Below are 23,897 nucleotides of genomic sequence, written 5' to 3'. Positions count from 1 at the left end.
TTATGCACACGACACTCTCATTAACCAGAAATGTAGTCAGTTAGCCAGGAGCAGTTTGCATTTAACTCAAGTTTCTGAAGAAAACAGTCCATAAAGGCTCTAATTGATTTAAATATGCAGATGCCAAAACAAAGAATACAGTCACAGAGGAAAGAAGAGAAATCGGAAAACTGTATAGACCACACTGAGGAGAATGCAAACTCTGAAAGGATTATTTCCTCAGTCACTCTGATTGAGGGATCTCACCAGAGCCAGAGAGAGACACTGGACCCCACTGACTCATGTTATGTCAATATTTACGCTTTGTTGCTATAGAGTAAGCTGTACTACTGTTCTCATTCTAGAGGGCTGACTGGGGTATCTCAGCAAGAATCCTGGGACGGAGTTCCCCCTGGTGGTGTTTCCAATGGAGATTAGAGCTGGGTGCCTGTGAGCTGACTAATAAGATTCTAGGGAAAAACGTGGGTGAAACTAGCTGAGCACCATTTTTGCAGAAAGCTGCATTCACAGCGCTGATTTCTTTTTGTTGGGGTGTTTTAGTTTTCTACTACTGCTGTAGCAAAATACCATAAAGTTATCAGGTTAAAGCAACCCAAATTCATTCTCTTATTGTTCTCTAAGTCAGAAGCCCAACATGATCTCCTGAGGCTAAAATCAAGGTGTCAGCAGGACTGTGCCCCTTTTTGGAGGCCAGTGTTGGAGGCTCTGTGTTTCCTTGCTCTTCCTAGCTTCCAGAGCCACCCATATTCCTTGGGGCATAGCCCCCTTCCTCCTTCTTTAAAATCAGCAATGGCTAGTTGGGTCCCTTTCTTCTTCAGTTGTTCCATCTCTTTCACCAAATCAGGGAAAAGCTCTGCACTTTTGAGGATTTGTGTGATTAAATTGGGTCCATCACTTCTAATCATGCTTTCTCCAGACTATAATGGAGTTAAAATATAAGCCACACTTTTCTAGTGGTGAGCTGATGGGTGTTGCCTTATCCCTCCAGAGCAAATTAGCAGTGGAGTCAACCAGGGGGTGCCACATTCTCCGCTCCCTTCCTACTGGCGCCTTGTCCTTGTTGTGTTGGGCTGTCCTTTTAGACTTAAAGCAGACAGACAACGGAAACAATGAAACAAAGTGAAAGCACAGAAGTTGGGAAAAGAGCCCGCTGAAAACACAAGAGGAAAAATCAGCCGTCACAGAGTTGATTTTAAATTGAGTTCTTCTAATCAAATATCCCAGTCTTTCCAATCCTATGTACAACTTAAAATACACATGGATCTTCTTTTTGTTTACTAAAAAACAGAACAAAGAAGCTGATACTCCCACTAACTTCCTTGCTATTTGGTAGTTATTGGGCTTGGGCTAGAAGGAGGCATTCAGTAAATTTTAAACCACCAAAAAATTAAACCACAAGCTAAGGACATCTGCAAATAAAGAGTTGTCACCACATTTCATATTTAGCTTTGGCTCTGGGGACATGGAGAATGAACAAGTTCCTCCTAGACACCAGGAGAATCTTTTTAGCAGTTTTCTCCAGCAAGGAATACCTCATGTAAGATTCTAGAGCAACGAACGGGTGTGGTATGGAGGATTCTGAACTATCAGTGAGCTCAAACCATCTGGCCTGTGAAAGCGTGCCTTGTTCCTGAGATTTAGAGGTGTCAGATGGAATGACAATAGTTTTTTGTTGACTTATTTACACAGGAGGATGAGATGTGGGAGACTAGCAACAAAAAGCCCACGTTCAAAACAGCCTTCAGCTTGTGGTCATACACAAACTCCCAAGTCTCCGCAGTCACCACCAGGCAAGTCATGCTGAGCATCTCAGAAAATAGAGGCACATTCATTACACACACAGCAGAAACCCAGCCTGCCTCATGGGCTCAGCCCTGTTTTTGACTTTCTTCCTGGGAACTTTCCTCAGAAACAGCTTTGGATGGAGAGAGCCTTTTTAACAAAGGGTGTTGATGTCTGTAATGAATGGTAATGACCATCAATTTAAGTGTTAGCCTGGTTCCGGGAGGCACCGACCTCCTGGAGATGGATGGCATGCTAAGGCACAACTTTGAGGTTGTTGTAGGGTAAGTGGGTGATGTGGTTACAAAAAGGTTCCTCCAGGATACAGTGAGGCCCATCTCTTGTATGCCAATCTATCCTGGCCAAGAAGCTCCCTTCGGGGCAGCTGTATTCTTCATTGTTTTTGTTTCCACCTGGATGCACTAGTCCAGTGACTACACTTCTGATACTATCATTCTGTGGCTTGGAAGTCTGTGCCAGAGATATTGCACTGAGTTAGAACTCCAAGACACTAAATCATGAGCGTGAAGACAGTGGGAACTCTGTGCAAGCATATCACATGTTGGAGGCTAGTAAACACATGCATCTACTTGTAATTTTTTAAAATTTAATTCTAAAACAAGGCTATCTGTAGTTTCCCCCACCTTTTTTTTAACATAATTCATCAATTTTAGACACTTGATGGCTATGAGATATCTCATTCTAGGTTGAGAAGGAATTATTGTGCTATTCTTACACATTTTCAGTTTAAACTAATTTATAGGTGGTACTTAACAAAATGGTCAGCTTGCCAGAAAGAAAAAAGTGCCACAAATTCTGTAATTCCTACAAGGAAACGTAATTCTCTTCTGAAGCATTTCCAGCCCAAATCATGGAAATCCAACAGCATTTTGCTAGTAACTTATTTATGGTTCTTTTTATTGACAGATTCTTTCTTTAGACTAATAACTTATATGCAACATACTTCATCTGGGGAATCATTTAATGCTAAATCAAAGACTGTTGCCTTAAGCAGAAGAGTAGCTCTTATTATATCAATGGATAACTAAATAATTATGGGAATGCCTCCAAAAAGTTCAGATGGTCTCCAAAATACATTTCTTCCCTGTTAGTGTTTTTCTTTTCTTTTTTTTTCCCTTCCATCATCTCTCCTGTGGCTGGTCTAAATACTGGCTGCTTGATTTTTTTCTTTCTCTCTGAAATTAGATGCATCATTGCCTATGACCCTCTAATAATGCATGAAAATTCCTTCTCAGGTCACTGGTTCTTTCTTTTACCTTTGGATGTTTCCCTCCCTCCCAGAACTAAGTATTTTAGCCTCACTCTGTTTTCATTGGGAAGTTTCTGGTCTGAGTTTTTACCAATAAATATGTCATGCTTTTAGTAATTATCTTCCATAGAAAAAAACGTCAAGTGGATTCCCGGTTTCCTGACGATGAGCACTCCTTGAAGTGATTTTCAAATATTTAATTGAGGAGAAAAATGGGGGGAAGGGGACATTTTAAAGTAAGGATCACAAATGGTCACAAACTCAAATGCCTTTGAGAATCAACCATGAGCTATGAATTGATGAAGCGAGGGGCTGATGAGAAACTCTGGAAGAGAGAAGACTGGGTGTCTGACCTACAGGCATATCCCTTACTTAGTATCAGTTGATGCTGGATGTTACCACATTGAAATGTGGGCTCTACACACAGATCTTCCGCTTTGTTGAAAGAAACCCAAAATCCTGATTTTGTGTGACTTCTCCCAATTTGAGAATAATAGCAGGGACTTGCCCCACGGCCTAGTGGTTAAGCTCGCGCTCCACTTCAGTGGTTCAGGTTTTTTGCCAGTTCGGATCCTGGGCGTGGACCTAGCACCGCTCATCAAGCCGTGCTGAGGCAGCATGCCACATAGAAGAACTAGAAGTACCTACACCTAGAATATACAACTACATACTGTGGGGCTTTAGGGAGAAGAACTAAAAAAAAAAAAGACTGGCAACAGATGTTAGCTCAGGGCCAATCTTAAAAAACTTAAAAAAATAAATAAATAGATAAAATAATGGCAGCTAATTCAAACATTTTTAACTCTGTGAAGGCCAAAAAGAACATATCTTTGGGCTAGATTGGCATTTCCAACCACTCTTAAAAGCCTTGAGAAAGAGCTGTTTGCAATAGAGCTATTTGATTACAATAGATCTATCCCAAATGTCAGAAACTATGGTATGTAGACTTGTTTATTATTCAATGACCTGACTCCTCCACTTTATTTTTGTCTATCCTTTGAGTTTCTATATGTTATAGGTTCTAATGTGATTGTACTGGTGGTTTCCATAACCCGTTCTCCACCACTCTCAATGCCAATATTATAATTACCTGGTCATACCTGTGTGACATTCATGACTCTGAAGTACTCTGTGATTTTGATACTCAATATAGAGTGAAAATTACAGGCTCAATCTAACAATAGCTTTCATAGGGTGACATTATAAGACTTAACAACATAAAATGTCCTTACAGAAGGCTCTACTTAGAAGCATAAGGACTGCGTTTCTTCCATTTTCTGTTTTTGTAGCTTTCATAACACCATAGACTATTATGTCTACACCTGATAATTAGATTGAATGAAAGTGAAGGAATTTATTTCTTGATTTAAAATTCTTCTCAGTGAAGGAGAGACAAGGAAGGAGAAAGTTTTCATTAGCTGTTCAAAATCAGCCTGGAAATGCCAATCTGGACAGCCATATTCCCTTGAAGCCACATGTCTCAGGCTAAATGGCTTTTCTGACAGTGGTTCCAGTTTTCACCTTTCAGATACTGCTCCTGTCTTTCCCAAACCATACCACCTTTAGCTCCTAATTGCTCTCACTGGCCCTTTGTCCACTCATCAGAATTACTGAGCACTGCAAATGCCACTGGTCCAGGTGCTACCCAGAAGAGGGTGCAGAGAACCAGCTAGAGTGAGCTGTATCAGCTCCCTTCAGCTCTTCCTGGTCATCTTTGATCTATGAATGGCAGCTCTTTAATTTGACTCCCTCTGTGGAAGTGTTGGCCTTACGGCTGGGCAGACAGCAGCGGAAGAAGGTCCTATGAAATTAAGGAAAATATGAATATGCCTAAAATGGCAAGTTTCCCCTTATGATTTAATTGTTAGTCACAGATGGAAGAGCAACATTTTCTAGCTCTTGAAGCAGGTAATAAAGTAAAAATTACAAAAATATGTTTCCAGTGGTCTGAATGAGTTGGGGGTTGAATGTTAAGATAAGCATCATATTATTTTCTAAGATGCTATGACAGATTTCACTTGAGTTTATATTTATTGCAGTAGTAAGGTAATGCACAAATTTGAATCTTGAATATCACAGATTTTTGTTACTTATATTCTGAGAATGGTTACGTCAGTTGGACAGAAACCATACCAGTTATTTAAACTGAGAGAATTTAATATAAAGACTGGTTAACCAGGAAAGAAGCTGTTACCTAGGTAACTAGCAGGGTAAAAAGAGAGCACTGCTATATAAAGGAGGTGGCAGCTACATTCCCAGGGCTGAGGGATGAAAGGGAAGAGGTTTGAATTATTAAAACTTAGAAACTTAGAAGAAGCACCCTATGGAGCTGAAAATCAGATCTCCAAACAGGAGACACAGATGGTCTCCTGCTGGTGATGTTGTCTGCTGGGGTGGGGGGAGTGAGTCTGGTTTGCAAGTGTTGGAAAAATTGTCAACTGGTTTCAACAGCTGCTGCTGGAAAGAACTCCTTCTGCTGGGATGAAGAAATGCTGTTGGGTTGATGCTCACAGGAACCACAAGCAGACAGAAAGCCTTTAAAAAGGAGCAAGCCCTCTCTTCCTCCTCCAACATTGCAATCTCCGTCCAGTACCACCTTTGGCAGAATGTAACGGAGAGCCAGCTGGCAAAGCGGAAATGGGGTGTGCAGAGTCCCAGTGCCAGCATCTCAAAGCCAAATAAAGAAAAGGGCATTTGGAATATAGAGACAAAAAGTTAATAACTGGTATAACAATGATGCCTCCTAGCTTTTTCAAACGCTCATGGGGAAAAATCAATTTTTATTTTCCTGAAGCAAAATAATCTTTCAAATTTGTTCAAAAAAAATAGTTCTAGGAAAGGAAGGATTGTTAATCAAATTCTTAAGAACTACTGATTCAGTCTTTATGGTTTCAGGGTTTTTTATTTCTGATTTTCAGGAAGATGTGTATATTTAATAAGCCCAGTTTTGCCCCCAAACATATACTCCCTCAAAAAAAAATTCTTTCATCAATAAAAAGATCCTGAAATTTCATATATCGTTATTAGAATTCAATGACTACTATGTCAATGACAACTATTAAAATATAATTGTATCTCAATTAGTATTAAGTTTTCATGTCAGTAAAGGACTCTTAAAAAAGTGGCTAAAATACAAATAGACATTTATTTCTCTTACGTACATAAAGCCCCAGGGAGGCACTCCAGAGCTTATATAATTGGTCCAACATTATGAGGGACGCAAGTCCATCCAGGTCTCTGCTCTATCATGTCAAGGGTTACATGAATATAATCTGGTCCAAGATGGCTGTTAGAGCTCCATCCATCACATCCACGTTCTAAGCATCAGGATGAAGGAAGGGAAGAGGAGCAGGTTGTGCCTCCACTTTTAAAGAAGTGTTCTTATAAGTCCTACACAGTACTTCGCTAGCTACAAACAAGCCCACAGACTTTTAGCTGGGAAATCACGTGTCCAGCTAAAAATTGGGGCTCTGTTAATTTGAGGGAGTCAGGCAGAATAAGTATTGGTAGGGAGCTAGTTGTCTCTGCCAGACTCTGGGAGAGATATTACTTCATCAATCATAAGCCTTGGTATGAATGAGTCTATCATCTCCTTTTGGAAAGTGAGATTTCATAGGTAAGGAAGACTGGAGAGCACATGAGGGCATGAGGCAGGGGAGAGTGGAGGCTGCTCAATGGGGTGGACAGAGGATATTAAGACAAACCTCCTCTATTTTACAATTTTGCTTGCAGCCAGCATCAGTCCCAACTCCATCTTTCTTATTTATTCATCTGTCCATTTAAAGAATTTGGATTCTATAGTAACAGGAAAGGGGTCGTGTATAACATATTTATTTTGTTTCAAAAGATTAAATTATTTTTTTAAAAATGTAATCATTTTCGTTGTGTTCTTTCCCCTCTTTTATAGAGAAATACCCTCTAATGGCAAGATGGGTTTTGGGTTTCCTTGGTTATTGCATTCATCTTTGTGAGTTTGTCTCTCCCTTCCCATGAATCCCAAAGGGCGTGGAAAAATGGCATCGTATTGGTAAAACGTGATGCCTTCCAAGACATTCTTTAAATATCCTGTGTGCAAATATGGTCAAAATGAATAATTCAGGCCAATTGGAGTGAACGTTTCTCCTCAGATGCCTGGGGTGAAACTGGCTGGCTTTGCAAAATAGTTCTCTTTATAAACTAGCAACATTGTTTTATGACGTGTCTGAGTGATGGGCCAATTTCTTAAGTGATTTAAGTACACGTATTTAGTATTTTCCAGCACTTTTGCTTTTAGAACTAACTTATAGGGTAGAGTAGCTGACCGTGCTGTGCCTTGTCACAGTGCCTTAGCAGAATCACTGGTGGAAACATCGTAAATTTCTCCATTAGACACTTCAGTTCCCCAAAATTTAACTTGCTTCTAAATACCTCATCTTTCATGCTTTGGTATCTTTAATCACAATAAGACAAATTTCAAGAAGACATTGGAGAAGTAAAGAGATGATAGAAAAAGAAAAGATGTGAAGATTCAGTGGAAATTTTATTATGCTTCGTCACACATGCTAGGGAGAAAATGCCAGCAGTGCACAAACGCCTGTATGCGTAAAGATCCATGCGCTAATCAGAATGAAGTGGCTGCAAACTGAACACCGTCCAGCCTACTGAGCAGTCGCCACTTCCACCCTGCATCCATTCTAACACCCCAATTCTCCCTCACCCGTCCCCGCCCCTGACTAGTAATGTAGATTTTCCTTAAGGATGGTGGTGAGATCAGGAAAAGGATCTATATTGCACGTCATGCAGGGAAAAACTTCATCTAGGAAAGCACTTACAGCAAAATAAAATGATCCCTGTTGCTTAAGAAAGAACGCTCTCTTCAGTGGCCCCAATCTCTCTCTCCTGCTTTTTCCAGCTCAGAGGTTTCTTTTCTTCCGCTCCCTAGTCCTCTCCTCCCTTTTGCCTCTTCCTTCCCCTAAAGGGGAGCCTAAAGGCTGGAGCTTAGTTACCTTCCCAGGGGGCATATGAATTATACATTAAAACAGGAACATAAACTAAAGAGAAGAAGCTCTGCGAATGGAATTTTAGGCGGAATGAATAATGGGAAGAGCTGAGTATTGGAGCCAAAGAGAGCTGGAATTGATTCCCACTTCTGCCATTTAGAAACTGACTCTCTTGGGCAACTTACTTGTCTTTCCTGAGTCACAGTTTCTTCATTTATAAAATTGAAATCATAATACTTTGCCACATAATCATTTGAGAATTAACTGAAATTATGTATATAAAAAAATTAGTACAATATCTGATGCGTGGTTGGCATTCAATAATTATTAGTTCTCTTACCTTGTCGTAAGGGAGATGGAGGAGTTGTTGAGGCAAGTCATGGGCTTTCTCAGTATTCTAACCTGCTTCGAGGGGTGTGTGTGTGTGTGTGTGCGCGCGCACGTGCATTTGTGAGAGAGAGGGGGAAATTGTGAGCAAGTTTAGGGGAAGTAAGGTCATTTGATTGCATTGATTTTTCCTATTTGTCTTAAGAAGAAGTACGTTTGGTGTCTGAAACTTTCTGGTATCAAGGAAAATGGGAAACTAAAAGAGGAGATCCTTGGTGAACAAGAAATCAGAACCGACGAAGCAGAGCAGTTTGGGGAGTTGTTTCATCCACGTGCTGATAAAAACCTAATGAAATAATTTTACTGCATTCCTTGTGTTCTCTAGGTCCACTTTCTGTTTTGGATGGTGATGATCAAGTGATAAATTTTGTTTCTCTAAGCTTCATTTTCTGTGCTGGCCACTCCATTTGGGGCCAACACATTCTTTTGTCACGTGTGTTAATATCACTGTCTTAGGATCTGTCAAAATGAAGAATAACTTCCTTTTCTGTGCCAGACCTTATTTGATAGTGTTAATGGCAAAGATTCAGACCTTTCTTGGCACCAAAATACAGGAACTTGGCACAGATCTCGGAGTTCTTTTTGTCCCTTATCAAATGTAATGCCCAAACAGTGTTTTGATATTACCAGCACGGCTGTCCTTGCTCTGCCTGAACTCAAGTGCCTGCTGCGGTCTGCAGGGTCCAGCCTCAGATCAGGTGCTGCTCCCTCTGTGATTGGGAGTGGATGCTACAGAGCCTCTAATCCAGATCCACATCATTTTTCAGGAAATGAAGAAGGTCCTAAGAATTCTGAAAATAATCTTTCTTGGGGCTAGATTGTAGACCTGGGGTGAAACTGACTCATGCATTTATTTCACCAAGGTAAAAACTCCTTAGGCTCCTGCCTAGGATGAGACCTTATCAGCCCTTTCTTCTAGTTTGTTTGGGAAAACTATTGGCCATCTTTTTATAAAAAATATTTGGAAGATAGATCATATCTGTACATAGATCCATATCTATATAAAACAAGGAAGTGATCATGATAGCTCTAAAAAGAGCATCAAGTAAAGTCTGAGCATCTTCATCCCAGGGAAGCTCTGCAGATATCCCACCAAGGAGGGCGTAGGCCTGAGTTGCATTCTTGGCTCAACAGTTATGGCCACAGTTTATTAATACTCTGTTCCCATAATAAAGAAAGTTGGATACCTGGTTGCTTATAAGAATTTTATCCCCATCTGAGGGTTTTCCTGATAATCCTCATAATATTCACTATCGAATTACTTCTTCTGCAGGAGATCTTAATCTGAGGCCCATGGATGCTCAAGAAGTCTGGCATATTACTATATCTCAAGTAAAAGATATATCACAACTAAAAATGTTTGATAAATTATTTCAATAAAATTAGTTTTACTTGTAATGGTAAGAAGTGTATTCTTTGCCTTTAAAATCATTATTCTGAGAAGAGATCCATAGGCTTCAAAGAACTGTCGAAAGGATCCATAGCACCCGAAGTTAAGAATCGCTTGGGGGGCTGGCCCCATGGCCAAGGCGTGGAAGTTCTGCACCTTGTACTTCAGTGGCCTGGGTTCCCCAGTTCTGATCCCGGGGCAGACCTACTTTGGTCATCAGCCATGTTGTGGAGGCATCCCATGTACAAAAAGTAGAGGAAGATTGGGGCCGGCCCAGTGGCATAGTGGTTAAGTTCTCAAGCTCAGCTTCCGTGGCCCAGGGTTTGCTGGTTTGGATCCCAGGCGCAGACCTATGTACTGCTTATCAAGCCATGTTGTGTCAGGCATCCCACATGTAAAATAGAGGAAGATGGGCACAGATGTTAGCTCAGGGCCAATCTTCCTTAGCAAAAATAGGAGAATTGGCAGGGGATGTTAGCTCAGGGCTGGTCTTCCTCAAAAAAAAAAAAAAAAAGAAAAAGAGGAAGATTGGCACAGACGTTAACTCAGGGCAAATCTTCCTCACCAAAGGGAAAAAAAAAAAAGGAATCCCTAAGGTAGTGGAGGAGGTCTTTTTACATGATCTGTGGTTTTGTCAATCTAATTTTCACAGTTCTTGGTTCCCTCTTCTAAGAGCTCATCACCATGCCTCTGTTGGTTTGTGCCATATGTCTCTATGATATGTTGTAATTGTCGATCTTTCTCTGAGCAAAATACTACTTTTAATATGATCACAGTGAAATTCATAATGGAAATTCCCTTCATACTTATTTTAATATTTACTGAACAAATCCTATATGTAGTTACTGTGCTAGCCAAAGAGGATAATAGGTCAAAAAAAAAAGAAAATCACTGCTCTTTATCAACTTACAATCTGAAAGGTGGGGAGGGGTGTGTGTGTGTATGTAATAGCTTCTTGATTTATGTTTCCCCCTGCAGATCTTGGAGGCATCTGAGGTTTAATGGGGACTTTCCAGCATTCCAGACTGCTGCCCTGCAATGAAGCTCTGAGTCACAGTCTTTGGGTCTAAGGCACTGGCAACAATGTGGAACCCCAGGACAGCCAACCTGACTAACCTCCGCTCTAAGCAGAAGCCCAAAATGAGTCTGGCCTGAAATCAGAGCAAGCACTAGAGAAGAACTTCTTTGTTAATGGAAAGAGGAAAGAAGAAAAAGGTTTCCAGCAAATTGCAACAGACTTTCCACCATTCTAAAGAACCTACCTTCCTTATCAACCAGGCTGTTCTATCTAGTGACTCCCATTCTAGCCTTTTGCCAGAAAAAGGGCACATCAATCCTGGTGAAAATATAAAGACAAACCCTCAGAAAAATAGACCTGGAACTGTGATACTCTCAAAACGGTCCAGTAGGAGAATGACGTCGGAAAGCCAGTCCAGCCCCCCTGTGATCCCATCCCGCAGGCCTGGATTCCGGATATGCTATATCTGTGGCCGAGAATTTGGGTCCAAATCACTTGCCATTCATGAGCCCCAGTGCTTGGAAAAGTGGCGTATTGAAAACAGCAAGTTGCCCAAGCACCTGAGGAGGCCAGAACCCTTCAAACCACAGCCTGTCAGTGGCAGCGGGTCCTACAATCTTCAGGCAGCAAATGAGGCAGCATTTCAGAGTTCTCAGGCTCAGCTGCTGCCCTGTGAATCCTGTGGCCGCACGTTCTTGCCAGATCGTCGTCTTGTTCACCAGAGAAGCTGCAAGCCAAAGGGTGAGAGGCCCAGAGTACCAAATCCCAACAGCTCTGATGACCTTACTGGTTTCAAGAAAGCTTCTGGTGGCATCCCAGCCCGACCAAGGACTCTCATCTGTTACATTTGTGGTAGGGAATTTGGCACCCTATCCCTTCCTATTCATGAGCCCAAATGCCTGGAAAAGTGGAAAATAGAAAATGATCGGCTCCCCAGGGAGCTCCGCCGGCCATTCCCACAGAAGCCTCAGCATCTTCCAACTGGACTGTCCAGTCAAGAGGGGCCAAGTCAAGTTCAGCTCATGCCCTGCCCAAATTGTGGCCAGACCTTTGCCCCAGACCGCCTTCTGGTACATCAGAGAAGTTGTAAAGCTCAACCTAGTGGGTCAACAGTTCAGAATTTGACGTTAGGGAGTGAAGGTGGCCTAAAGGAGTCCACTAATTCCAAGCAACAAAGGAACATGGCAGCACCCTCTGTGACTGATAAGGTAATTCGTGCCACATGAGATGCATTGGGTAGACCTGGGGGTACATTCTGCCTCCAGCGGAATGAGAGAAACCTGTCCCCAGAATCAGCTGCCTCGGCCCCTAGGATGATTTCTTTCAATCCCTTATTTCTGCCTCAACGCAGCCCAGCCAAGCCGATCCTCTGTCGGACACCAGGGGCTGTATCTCTGTTGAGAAAGTAAATATAATTACATCGTTGCCTGGTGAATTTGTAGTCCTATTCCATTCTGCTGCCTAAAAGAGAGCTGGACTTCTTTCTTCCCTGATCCCTCATACCAATAATCCTTGGGAGAGACTGCTATTTGAAAATGAGTCATTAGTGCTGTGTCTACATTACAGAGATATAATTCCTATTCCAACAGCCAATATTTATTACCGGTTTATTTTAGTCATCTACCTTAGGAATTCATTTTTGGCAATGCTGGGTTATGCTGAGTTTATCTTACTAAAATAGAAACTGTGTCAAAAACCCCAAATGACTTTAGCAATAATTAAACACTGGAGCACTTGCAGAAATAGACATGCTCTGCAAATACGGCATGCTTTCTTTCAATAATTTCATGATTGTAGTATGTGGGGAATTAACCCCAGTGTAGACTTTGAAGCAACTAGGTGTGTGTTCATGGTTCTGAGAAGTGCTCAATTCCTGCTGCTGTTCTGTACTCTGTGTCTGGGTTGGCCACCAGGCCCTAACCCCCATCTTGGGCAATTGTAAATAAACACGATCCCAGGGTCCCCAAAACCTGTATGGTGAAGTGTTGGTGGGCCTTTACCTGAAGTTTCACCGTCAGCGAGGATTGGGGAAGGATGCTTATGAGGATGGCCACCAGCAAGACAGGGCATGGTCTATGCACTTTGTCCTGTCATGCCAGGGGAGTGAATGCGCTGTCTTATACAGACTGTCAAACGATGAGAAATAGGAAGTGGTCAAAGTCCTTTCTCTAAGGCTTGCTCCTTGAAATGCCTCACCTTCAGGCATTCTTTAAATGAACTGTTTTCAAGAAACTAAAGTTATGGAAGCTATTGTAAAAGATTAAACCAGAGGAATGGGCGGTGGGGAGGCATCCTTTATTTTTAATCCAAATTTTCCTTTTTTATTGCATTATTTTGGCAAATGTCTATTACTTTTTCCTAACTTCTATGTTTAAAATGAAGTAATTACACACTTACTGGTTTAGAAGATTCCAAGACAACGATCCTAAAGCTGAAGAATCAAACTAGCAGATGCTGGGCAAGTTTTTCCAATGAACCTTGAAGAAAGAACTGCTAGTTTCCTTGCCGAATGAAAACCCAAACTCTTGAGTGTGGCATGGGCTGCAGGCTGGTCTCATAAACATGATCTGTTTTTCCCATCTCCTGGCTATTGCTTTTCTTCCAAAACGTGTGGGGTCTGGATTCAGAGAGTAAAAGAATCCGTGTCTCGGGGCCACAAATGAGAAACTCCGTGAGTGTTCTGACTTCCAGCCCTGTTTCCTGATTGTATGCATTTACTTCTAGTGTTCTCACTGCAGATCTCAAGATAGGAAGAGTGTGGTCAGGATTCTTGTGCTTGTTGTTGTAACACATACTTTGTGCTCCCAAGAGTGGAGCCAACAGGCTGAGCACAGCATGTTCTCACTCAGTCACGACTGCTAAAAGAGGCTGGCCTGGGCCCACAGCTTCACAAGAAGACACCTCCTGACTCACCCAGTCGTCTGGAGGGGAGAACATCCAAAGGAGAGGCCAGTGAAAGCCCTCAATGACTTGATCATTTCCATCAGAGTAGGGGGCATCCATCAGAACAAGGGCATCTAGAGGACAAGGCCATGTCAGAGTACAGTCACCCCTGCTCCAGACCTGCAAAGGCGAGTGTCAGGGAGAAACTGGCACTCACTGCTGTCAGATGTGTGCTGGCCTGGTTGGGGACCACACAGGCTTTAGTGGAGGGCATAGGAAGGTCATCCAACATAGGGTCCCTTTAGCCGCCGGATTTAAAGCAAACTTGGGTTAATTAAAATGGAGGAAACTCCTAGACTTCAGAAAAGCATAAGAGCTCTTGAAGCAAGGGACTTTATTCCTTCTCTGGAAAAGACACTCGCCATTCTATAGTGCTTTCCGCAGAAACCCTCTCCTGGGTAGCGTAATTTTCTCTTTTGATTATGATTTGATCTTGTCTGTTGCTGTTTTTTCTTTCTTTGTGTCACCTTAAATTTAGATAGTACAGTGAACCATCCATTTTCCATAAAGAGCACTGCCCTATCTGTTATTAGATCTCAGAATTTCGTGTGTGCCTGTGATGGCCGACTTTTGGCTGATTACAATGCACACTCATTCTTTTTACAATTCAGATGTTTGCTTTGTTGTCTTCTCTTGTCAGTTAGAACAATTTCCCTCTAGAATCCTTGTTCTCACTCCAGATTGGAATCAGTGATCTTGCCTAATGTTCTCAGGGGCCTCAATCTTGTCTTGCATTTAGGTGAGAAAAATATTTTCAGAACCGTGATTGTAGTGCTTGGAAAACAATTCACTCCACTTGGGCGACAGTGACTGTTTTGCTGGCAGAATGACCTACCCTGCTCTTGGAATGTTCCTCCAGCATAGATTGGCTCAGATTCCTTATGACACAGATGCTCCTGTTAACCTTCAATAAAGTCTAAACACAAACACAAGCCTTTAAGACAAGTTCTCCTCGGAAGCCTCAGAGGCGTTTTTTGCTTTAGCTCTGCTTTGCCCTCTAACCACTGGATGGGCTTGAAATGTCCCGTTGCCTCTTGTTCAAAATATAGGACTGAATTCATTCTTTCTGATCTCACAGGGAAGTTGTGAAGGATACTAAGCACTGTGTAAGAGGAATAAAACCATCGGTGTGGATTTTTATTTAAAAGGTGTGACTGCCCTGGGGTTATTGCCTCCTACTATATGGCGTCATGAGCAGCATCGCACTCCCTTTCCTCCAAAAGAAGAAAAGCCTGAATAAGAAATATCCCATTTAGCAAGATTTTAAAAGTGGTGTTAATTCCAGATGAAATTTTGATGCATAATACGGAAACCATAGATTATCACTTTAAATTTTAATATTGCATTTATTTAATGAGATCCTTTGATGTCTATTTTAGTAAGCAATTTCCTAAGTGATGCTGAGGAGTACAATAATGGAGGTCATTGGGGCCAGCCCAGTGGTGTAGTGGTTAAGTTTGCACATTCTGTTTCAGCAGCCTGGGGTTTGCAGTTTCGGATCCCAGGTGCAGACCTAGCACTGCTGGTCGAGTCGTGCTGTGGTGGCATCCCACACAAAACAGAGGAAGATTGGCACAGATGTTAGCTCAGTGGCAATCTTCCTCAAGCAAAAAGAGGAAGATTGGCAACAGCTGTTAGCTCAAGGCCAATCTTCCTCACCAAAAAAATAATAATAATGATAATAGATGTCATTATTGCTTCTTATTTTAATATGAGTGAATAAATTTTAATATTTGCATTTAATATTTGGAAAAAATATTGTCCTTTCCTAGAAGCTGATAGTATTTCATTCTTTGACTTTAGGCCCTTTCTGGTTAATTGGAGTACACATTGACCAAGTTAATTAAATATAACTACAAACCAAAATGAAGCCTTTGTCTAGTTACTTTTTACTAGTTAAATAATGCTTGGGGTTATTTGCTTAGGATTTTGCTTTAAACATGTGAAACATTGTTCCTGAAAATCCTATACTATATTGCAAAATAGACGTTCTTTTTCCTTACAGAAATTATCTTTTCTAGAAATGATTGCTTCTCTGAATGTAGTTTTAAGCTATCTCTGGCATCCTAGATGCTCAGATTTAAGCAAAAATCCCATCAGACCCATCTCTAGCATCTGGTGCTGCCATCTGGTGTTTTCTTTTAAAGTAATGTCTTCTACCCTATCAAAAATGTTATTGCCTTTCTCTTTGTGTTGCCTCCAAATGTATTTGAGAAGATGCCTTTATAATACAAACTCCAGCTATTTAGGGCTACAGTTATATATTTGGTTTAACTTTATAAATTCTGTCCCATGGCTAATTATCTCATTCCCTACAGGCAAAACTCTCAGTGGGAAGGTCACAATCAGAAAGACCCAGAAGGACAGGAGGGATGTTCTCATGTTGTCAAATGTTGTGTGTGTGCCTCTGTATCTATTGGGTAAGAAGTATTTGGAGTTTATTAGGAGGCGTGAAAGAAAGAGAACTAACTTTTATTGAGATCCTTTATGATCTTAGCACTTTATATACATGATCTCATTTTAATCTTCATAATATTACTGTAAGACAGATATTTCTTTTCCCACTTTCCAGGTGGGGGGACTGAGGTTAAGCAACTTGCCCAGTCACACAGTGGGTTTAATAGTGAGTGTCAGAGCCAGATATGTCTAATTCCAAAGGCCCATATTTCCGTGTCACTAAATGGGAGGTATATGTGTGATACAAAAAGAGTATGGCTGCCTTGCCATGCTGTGAGTGTTCAGTAGGACAAAGAAGGCAGAAGTTTGTTTATTTAGCAAATAATTATTGTTAGACGTTGGACTAATTACTAAATATAGAGTCATAAAAAAGATAGACTTAGGGGGCCGGCCCGGTGGCGCAGCGGTTAAGTTCGCACGTTCCGCTTCTCGGCGGCCCGGGGTTCTCTGGTTCGGATCCCGGGTGCGGACATGGCACTGCTTGGCAGCCATGCTGTGGTAGGCGTCCCACGTATAAACTAGAGGAAGATGGGCACGGATGTTAGCTCAGAGCCAGGCTTCCTCAGCAAAAAGAGGAGGACTGGCAGTAGTTAGCTGAGGGCTAATCTTCCTCCAAAAAAAAAAAACAACAAAAAAAATAGACTTAGTTCTTGATTTCATGGGAGTTTTAATCTTATAGAGAAAATGATGTGAAATAAATAAAAAATATAAAATTTCAAATTGTAATATGACAGTGTCTAATTATGGGAGTAGATATTCAGGATATTGATTAGTGAAAACCTCTGGCAGGAACTGACATTTCAGCTGAGATGTGAAAGTTATAAAAGCATTAGCCGAGAGTAAAGATGCAGGGAGAAGGAAATGGCAAGAAGAGGAGACATTTTGGCCAAAGGCAGCATGTGTGAAGGCTGCAAGGTAAGAAAGATCTTAAAATGGAACTAAAAAGTTCACAGAAAAGTGTCCAGAGCTTAATGAAGGAGGGGACAGGGACACAAGATGAGACTGTAGAAACAGCATAGTTCGCTCCAGCTGCCCAGTGGACGTGGGGACATCAGCTGTTTGGCTTTCGCAGAATCCGGGCAAGAGGTAATGATGGCTTGTCCTCGGGTGTTGGTAGTAGAGATGGAGGTAAGGTATAATGGGCGCAGAAATTGGTGATGGTTGGGATGTGGAGGGATGGAGAAGGGGGTCAGGACAAATCCCAGATTTCTAGCTTGAAAAACTGTATTAGCTTTGCCATTTTTTAAGATGAGGAAGACTTGAGAAAGGGTAGGCTCTTGGGAGTTAAGATCAATAGTTCCATTCTGGACATATGGAATTCAAAATGCTTGAAAGATAGCTTAGTGAGTAGGTAAGCTTGAATATATAAGTCTGAATCTCAAAAGAAAAGATTAATTGAGATACACGTTTATATGTTATTAACATATATTCAAAGTCATCAGAATGCGTATAGGGTTAGAATAATAGACCCAGGGCTGAGCCCTGAGGCATTACAATATTTAGGGGTTAGAGCAGAAGGGGTTGGAGGATGGGTGTCTGGAGACACTGGAGAAATGACTAGAGAGTGTGGTGTCATGGAATCCGCAATCAGGGAAAATGTCGAGAATAAGGGTGTGGAAAACAGTGTGGGATGCTGAGAGACTGGGTAGAATGAAGGCAAAAAAATGTCTGATTTAGCAATGTGGAGTTAGTTTGATAACCTTTGAAAGAACACATTGAGTGTAGTGGTGGGGATTGTAGAGTGTATGAATGATAAGATATGATGTGTTTTCAGAAGTTTGGCTTTGAAAACCAGGAGGAAAATAATAAGTAGCCTGGAAATAGAGATATTGGGTTAAGAGAGGTTATTTAAAAGATGAGAGTTTCTAGACTATGTTTGAATGCTTAGGATGGTGATCCAGTGGAGACAGGGAGGGTGAAGAAGCTGGAGAGGTGATAAGGGTAAGTGGAGAAGAAACTGGCACCAGGGAGTGGGATCCCAGCTTGTTTGGAGGGGGGATTTTGATAGGAGAGGGCACTTCTCCATTTCAGGAGTCAGTTGAATGCAGATGAAGGCAAGTTTGTAGGTTGCTAGTGGGAAGATGAAAGAGCTACAATCTGCTAGTTTATATCTTATGTTTTCTCAATGACATACCAAGCAAGCTTATCAAGCCTATCAGATGAGAAAGAGAGAGGTATAAAGAGAGAGAAAAATGTTACGTTTAAGAGTCTACATAGTCCTTTGTCTCTTCATACCTTCAGTTGAGCTGAGCTCCTGAAATCAAGACTAAGGCTTCTAGAACTGTTTGCCTCTAGGATTCCCAAACACAAGAATGACTTGAAACTACTTGGATGTGGTAGATAAAACATCCAGTGGGATCCTTCTGGGGGTTCTTACCCTTATAATCCTCTTTAGTGGCCCTGGTTCACCCCCTCACTTGAGCTGATGTCATAAAAATCAGCCTTGACCTCACAAACTGCCCTCTGTTGATGCTGATAGCTGGACTACTAATGCTCAACTCCATCTGCCAGCTCTTCATCTTTCCTTGGTGCCAACCATGCCTGCATATCAGGGCAGGATTCTAGGATCTCAAGGCTCTCAGGTGTACAAAGTGCAACTTTAAGGTAAAAGGACCAGTTCTCTTCTGCACTATGGCTCTAGAAGCCAACCTGAAGGAATCTGCGTGTGTAAACTGTATGTGTTGAGGGTGGGGGGAGTTATGAATTTTAGAGCAACAGCATTACCGCGGAAATTGACGTATAGCTTCCTAACATAAACATTTGAAGGATAATACTCATCTGTACAAATTATAGTCTAACATAATTATTTTAAAAATCAACCTCAAATTATAATTACATATCACATATCCATGGCAAGAGAGACCATAATAGCTCCAGCTAGTTCTCCCAGAGCCAAAAGACCAAAGCAAAAATAGGTGGTCATTGATTTGGTGCTTCAATATGTGGCTTTCTGCTTCTCTAGAAAGAAAAGTACTGGTTGTAACCTCTGTAAGAGGAGAGGATCACGTATTATAACTTCAAATATTTTTCAGGACGAAAATGATAAAACTACAAAATGCCCTATTCTCAGAGTTAATCTAGCTTAAGTGATTTCATATGTCTTCATAAGCCTGTTTCTCCATCACCCCTACCTCTCCGCTTCGAGCCCCAAACACACAGACATCCATATTTTCTAATGAGAGATCCTTAGAAATCTTTGTGTAATCACTGAATGGATATACACAGTTCTTATAAATCAGAGTTACAAGATCAACAACTAAAATCTATCCCAAAATTCTTAGAACTCCACCAAAGGCAGTGCAACACAATTTTGAAGGAGTTCTTATGGGAACAAAGGTGATGTCCTATGAACAGAATCTCATTGCTAAATATGAGACACAAGGTCAGCCTTATGAATACGTGCAGCATTGAGAGGAGTTGACTGAGGATTCCGTCTCTTGCTTTCCTTTTATATTGTGTAATTCACTTCCTCCTTACATCCATTGTCTCTTTCAAATATTTGCCTCTATGAGACTGTCTTATATGTAAAGAAATGTCCTGTAAGTTGAAGAAGGGCCTAATAAATCCAGAAACTCAATAATTTACCAATCTTCCTGTTCCAAGCACCAGCTCTGATGCCATGATCCTGTCATTTAAAGTCCCCAAGCAGCTCTCACATCCCAGGCTACCTTTGTTTAAGCAGAGAAGGTGAAATCATAATGATATCACTAGTCCCAACCTGAAGGTTCAGGAAATTGAGATAGAGGGAGAGAGGAAGAGGATGGGGAGGACCTGGAATCAACAACTCTAACACGGACAGGAGAGAGAAACACAAAACTGTGTCCCAAGGTTCAAATTCTTTCTGCTCTATCCAAAGGGATACTTGTCTTTTGATTGGAAAACTTCTTTCTTTGGCCTTCCCCTGAGCTGAGGGTCCTTTAGCATAAATTGTAGACAAATCGGGCACTGGAAATAAGCCAACTTCCAAGTTCCAGGTCAGGTAGTGTCTATGCTTTCCTTTTTTTCTCTCTAACTGTAGAAGCTGGAAAACCTAAGTGGCTATCTCAGTTTCTGGGTTTTTCCTGTCTTGCCCCCATGGCTCCCTTGCTACTTCATTTTATCCTACGAACTGGAAGCCATCTGACTACAAGCGTCAGAGCTTGTGCCAAACTGAAGAGCTCAAGAACCAGACACGAGGGACATCCTCTGTCAGTTCTCTTCAAGGCAAGTCATTCTTGGCAAGAATTTTAGCAAGAGATTTAATCAAATACCTCACCTTCCAACCAATATCCTTCTAAGGGATCAGGGAAAAAAGCAGTTTTATCTCAAATGTGAAAAAAGAAAAAGAGAAAAATAACTTAAGCTAAGAAACTGTATTCTTTTCAGGAACAGACTCTAACTTGGAATTCATTCTTTGACTTACATATTTCAGCCTTGTATCTCAGGGTAGGCAATTACAGAACTAAAATGCCAAACTACTAACTGTGGGTAGTTTAAAACAAACTACCAATAGTTTGTCTTAAAAATTCAGATACCTGAAGATACTTGAATATTAAGAGCATTTCCAAATGAATAGTCCAGTCTTTCTTATTGTTAAAAGGAGCAAAACAAAACTCCAAATCATAAGTAACAAACTCTCTCTAATAGTTGCCCAATAGAGAGGCTGGATTGGAAAATTCCTTACGTGGCATCCAGTGATTTCCAAAAACAATTTAATTTCAAACAACGATCCTTCCAGATGTGACATTTGGGTAGAATTGTTTGAAAACACCAGAAGTAAATGTGAAATACCAGTGGTTTCTAGACAATCAAACTTTGCAATTGTTGAGGTTTGAGACTGAACTCTGCAGTTACTCCTATGTATTAAAATGCTATTTACACTTTATCTGTATGTGTAGGACATGCCTGGGGTGTGGAAACTTAATTATATGCGTTCAGTCTCAGTCAAGTGTGTTAAAATTTTTATATGGCCGCAGGCAAAATTCTGACTTTAGGAAGTGAGTTTTTTGTGACCCAGCCTCATATACTGACCTCCTTTTCCTTTCAGCACCGTCTGCACCCTCCCCGCCCCGACCAACCACCATTTGTTGATATTGTTGGAAGGGAGTTGGGAGAATCTGACAAAATCCTGCACAGAAAAATCTCCCTCATAGGACTATTTGCATTTTGAAAGAAGCTAGGAGAGAGGTCAGTTTTAACCCAAGGAATGAAATTTTGAGGCAGTCAAGAGAGCAGAAGCAGGAATTTTGCTGGTTTCTCTCCAATCTCACCCAATGGCTGACTCTCTGGACATGTAAGGCATGTCTGACCACTGGTGACACTCATGTGTCTAGAAGCAGCTGGAATCAGACAGACCTGGAATCAGATAATAGATGCACAATGAAATCACGTATGTTTGAGCAAGTTACTTAACTTTCCCCAGCCTCAGTTCCCCCACTGTGAGAGGTTGAAATGAGAGAATGCCTGCAAAGGACCTGGGATGGTAGCTGACGAGTGGTCACTGGTCAGCTCCTTCCTGTTCCCTTCACAGCGCCAATGCCTGAAGACCCGCTATCCGAGTGAAAACCAGCTTCACCCCTTACGACTCACTCTGTGCCTCAGTTTCCTGGTTTGTAAATTGGGGGTACTGAGTCTTGCCAGAGGATTATTATGAGAATTATTTAGATAAAGCATGTTAAGTGATTAGTATAGGGCCTGGCACTTAGAAAGTGCTGGATAATTGTTAGCTGCTACTCAGTGGGACATTTTCATATTGGAATATTCACAAGAATTTCTAAAAGAGGTTTTACTTTTTTCCTCAAGTATGGGAGAGGAAAACTTTCCCTCTTATTTCCCCATCCAAACTTTCGGCATTCTATGGTATGCCCTGTGCACTCACCACAGACATTTCAATTATTTGGCCTAATGGAAGGGATCACGAGTATGGAAAATCTAAAATAGCAGCTAAGGCCAAAATTCTTTGTGTTTAATTTTGTCGTCCAGGAAGAGGAATGCTTGTTGATGGAGTGACACCCATTCAAACAACTGCACAGTCACATCACAAGTCCCTCAGACCCTGGCAGGCGGGCCCCTGTTTTTGACAGCCTGAGATTCAGCTGAGAGTGGGGGAAGCAAAAAATCTTCCAACAAGTAAATGACTTGAGGATTACACATGATTACGGTGCCTATGTGGTCTTGGAAACCAGTCTCATCCCTTAAAGTAAGAGCTTCTCTTGCCTAAAGATGGGCTTCAAGCCTCCTGTCAAGTTCTGTTGTAATTGCCAAAGTGCTTAAATTCAAAGCGAGCAGGGAATTTTCAGTGAGACAATCTCTAATATATCACTGCATACTTTTTTTTCTAAAATGCCTCCCCTATGACCTGGCTAGCTTTTTTAAATTCCACAGTCGGAGATTCAGTCCTTTGACTTAAAGCACTGACTCTATAGGAGATTCCAGCTAAAATGCATAGATTCCCTAGATAGGTAACAAACTCTTTTCAGCCACTGGCATATTAATGCAAATTAACCACGAGTTTAGCTCATTTTTTGGAAATGAGATATAAGGCAAATACCTTTTGTTGGGGAGCTATGCGGGGAGAGGAAGTGGGAAAATAGACTGCTCAGAGTCACAAGCTCAAATGCTTTGAGGGGTTGAGGAGGCTGTATATAGGGCAATAGGGAGGGGTGGAGCCTGTGGTATCTTGGAGAGTAAGTCCCACCTAAAGATATTCACATTTAAAAGTTTTGAGAAGATTATGCTGGTCTGGTAAAACATGCCTGTCTGTTGGCTGAAATGGCCTGTGGTCCATCAGCTTACAATTTGAGATCCAGAGTAGGGAGCAGAGAGGAGTTAGTTCTAAGGGGTTAGCATAGCCTGGGTGAGAGGCTGTAAAGAGCATAGCCTCGGTCATGAAGGACCCATAAGGGACCCACATAGTTGTGCGATAGTTGTGTGCAGGAACCACTGGCATGCACACTTCATGCTGAGCATAGGGGAACTCACCCCAGCTGCCAATCACCATTTGGGAGTCTCCAGAACAATGAGGGCATTCTTGCGGGTCAGACATCCGGGAGCCAAACCTTCTAAGAATTTTACAGGACCACAAGAAGACCAGGATCCTAGAGAGGCTCCACATCTGGAGAGTAGTTTTCAGAACTAATCGGTCTGAATTGAAACATATCAGTGGGCAGAGAAGTCAAAAAAATGCTTCCTCTGCTCATCAGGTCCTTCTCATTCTGCCCCTGTTTCTTGAATAATTTCAGGTGGAATGAGCTCCATGCATGCCAAAGAGGGATCTGTCAACTTGACTTATTGCCCTAGAGAAGGAGCTTAGGAAAAAGCAAAAAATATTTCCCAAATGAAGGTGGTGAGTTAAGCGTGGTCATTCCCGCTGTTAGGGCCAGTTCCTGGTTCTGTACCTAGCACAGTGCCTGGCACGTTGCCTGTAACCAGAAAATTCTTCCTGAGCAACGGCATCTGAGGTACAGCTGACTCACCTCCTGAGAGACAGCCCTTTCCTCCAGATGCGTTTCCATTTAGTGCCGCTCGATCTCATCTCCCGAATCAGTCTCAGCTGGATTCTCAGCAGATGTCTCTGGTTTCTTTCTACTTACAATGCAACTTTAGTATCAATATTTAGAATCCCATTGCTTTATTGTCTTTTGCGCAGTTGAAAAATATCTGATTCAACCCAGATCTTTTCGGACTGGCCAT

General features: G+C 41.6%; 1 protein-coding gene across 8 annotated transcripts in view; it reads left to right on the top strand.

The window, feature by feature from the left end:
• The window catches only part of ZNF475 (zinc finger protein 475), a 60,056-nt gene that overhangs the window by 15,437 nt on the left and 20,722 nt on the right, over window positions 1-23,897 (top strand). For all 8 annotated transcript variants that reach the window (XM_014859572.3, XM_044781093.2, XM_070517543.1 and 5 more), the window contains one exon: window positions 10,787-12,034. In XM_014859572.3, the coding sequence (XP_014715058.1) occupies window positions 11,000-12,034 (1,035 nt within the window). In that variant the 5' untranslated portion in view covers window positions 10,787-10,999. The remainder of the gene's footprint in view (window positions 1-10,786; window positions 12,035-23,897) is intronic.

The sequence above is a fragment of the Equus asinus genome, chromosome 9, assembly GCF_041296235.1.
Source record: "Equus asinus isolate D_3611 breed Donkey chromosome 9, EquAss-T2T_v2, whole genome shotgun sequence".
NCBI classification, from domain to species: Eukaryota; Metazoa; Chordata; class Mammalia; order Perissodactyla; family Equidae; genus Equus; species Equus asinus.
The sequence above is the reverse complement of the archived record's forward strand: the minus strand, read 5'-3'. Positions and strand labels throughout refer to the sequence as shown.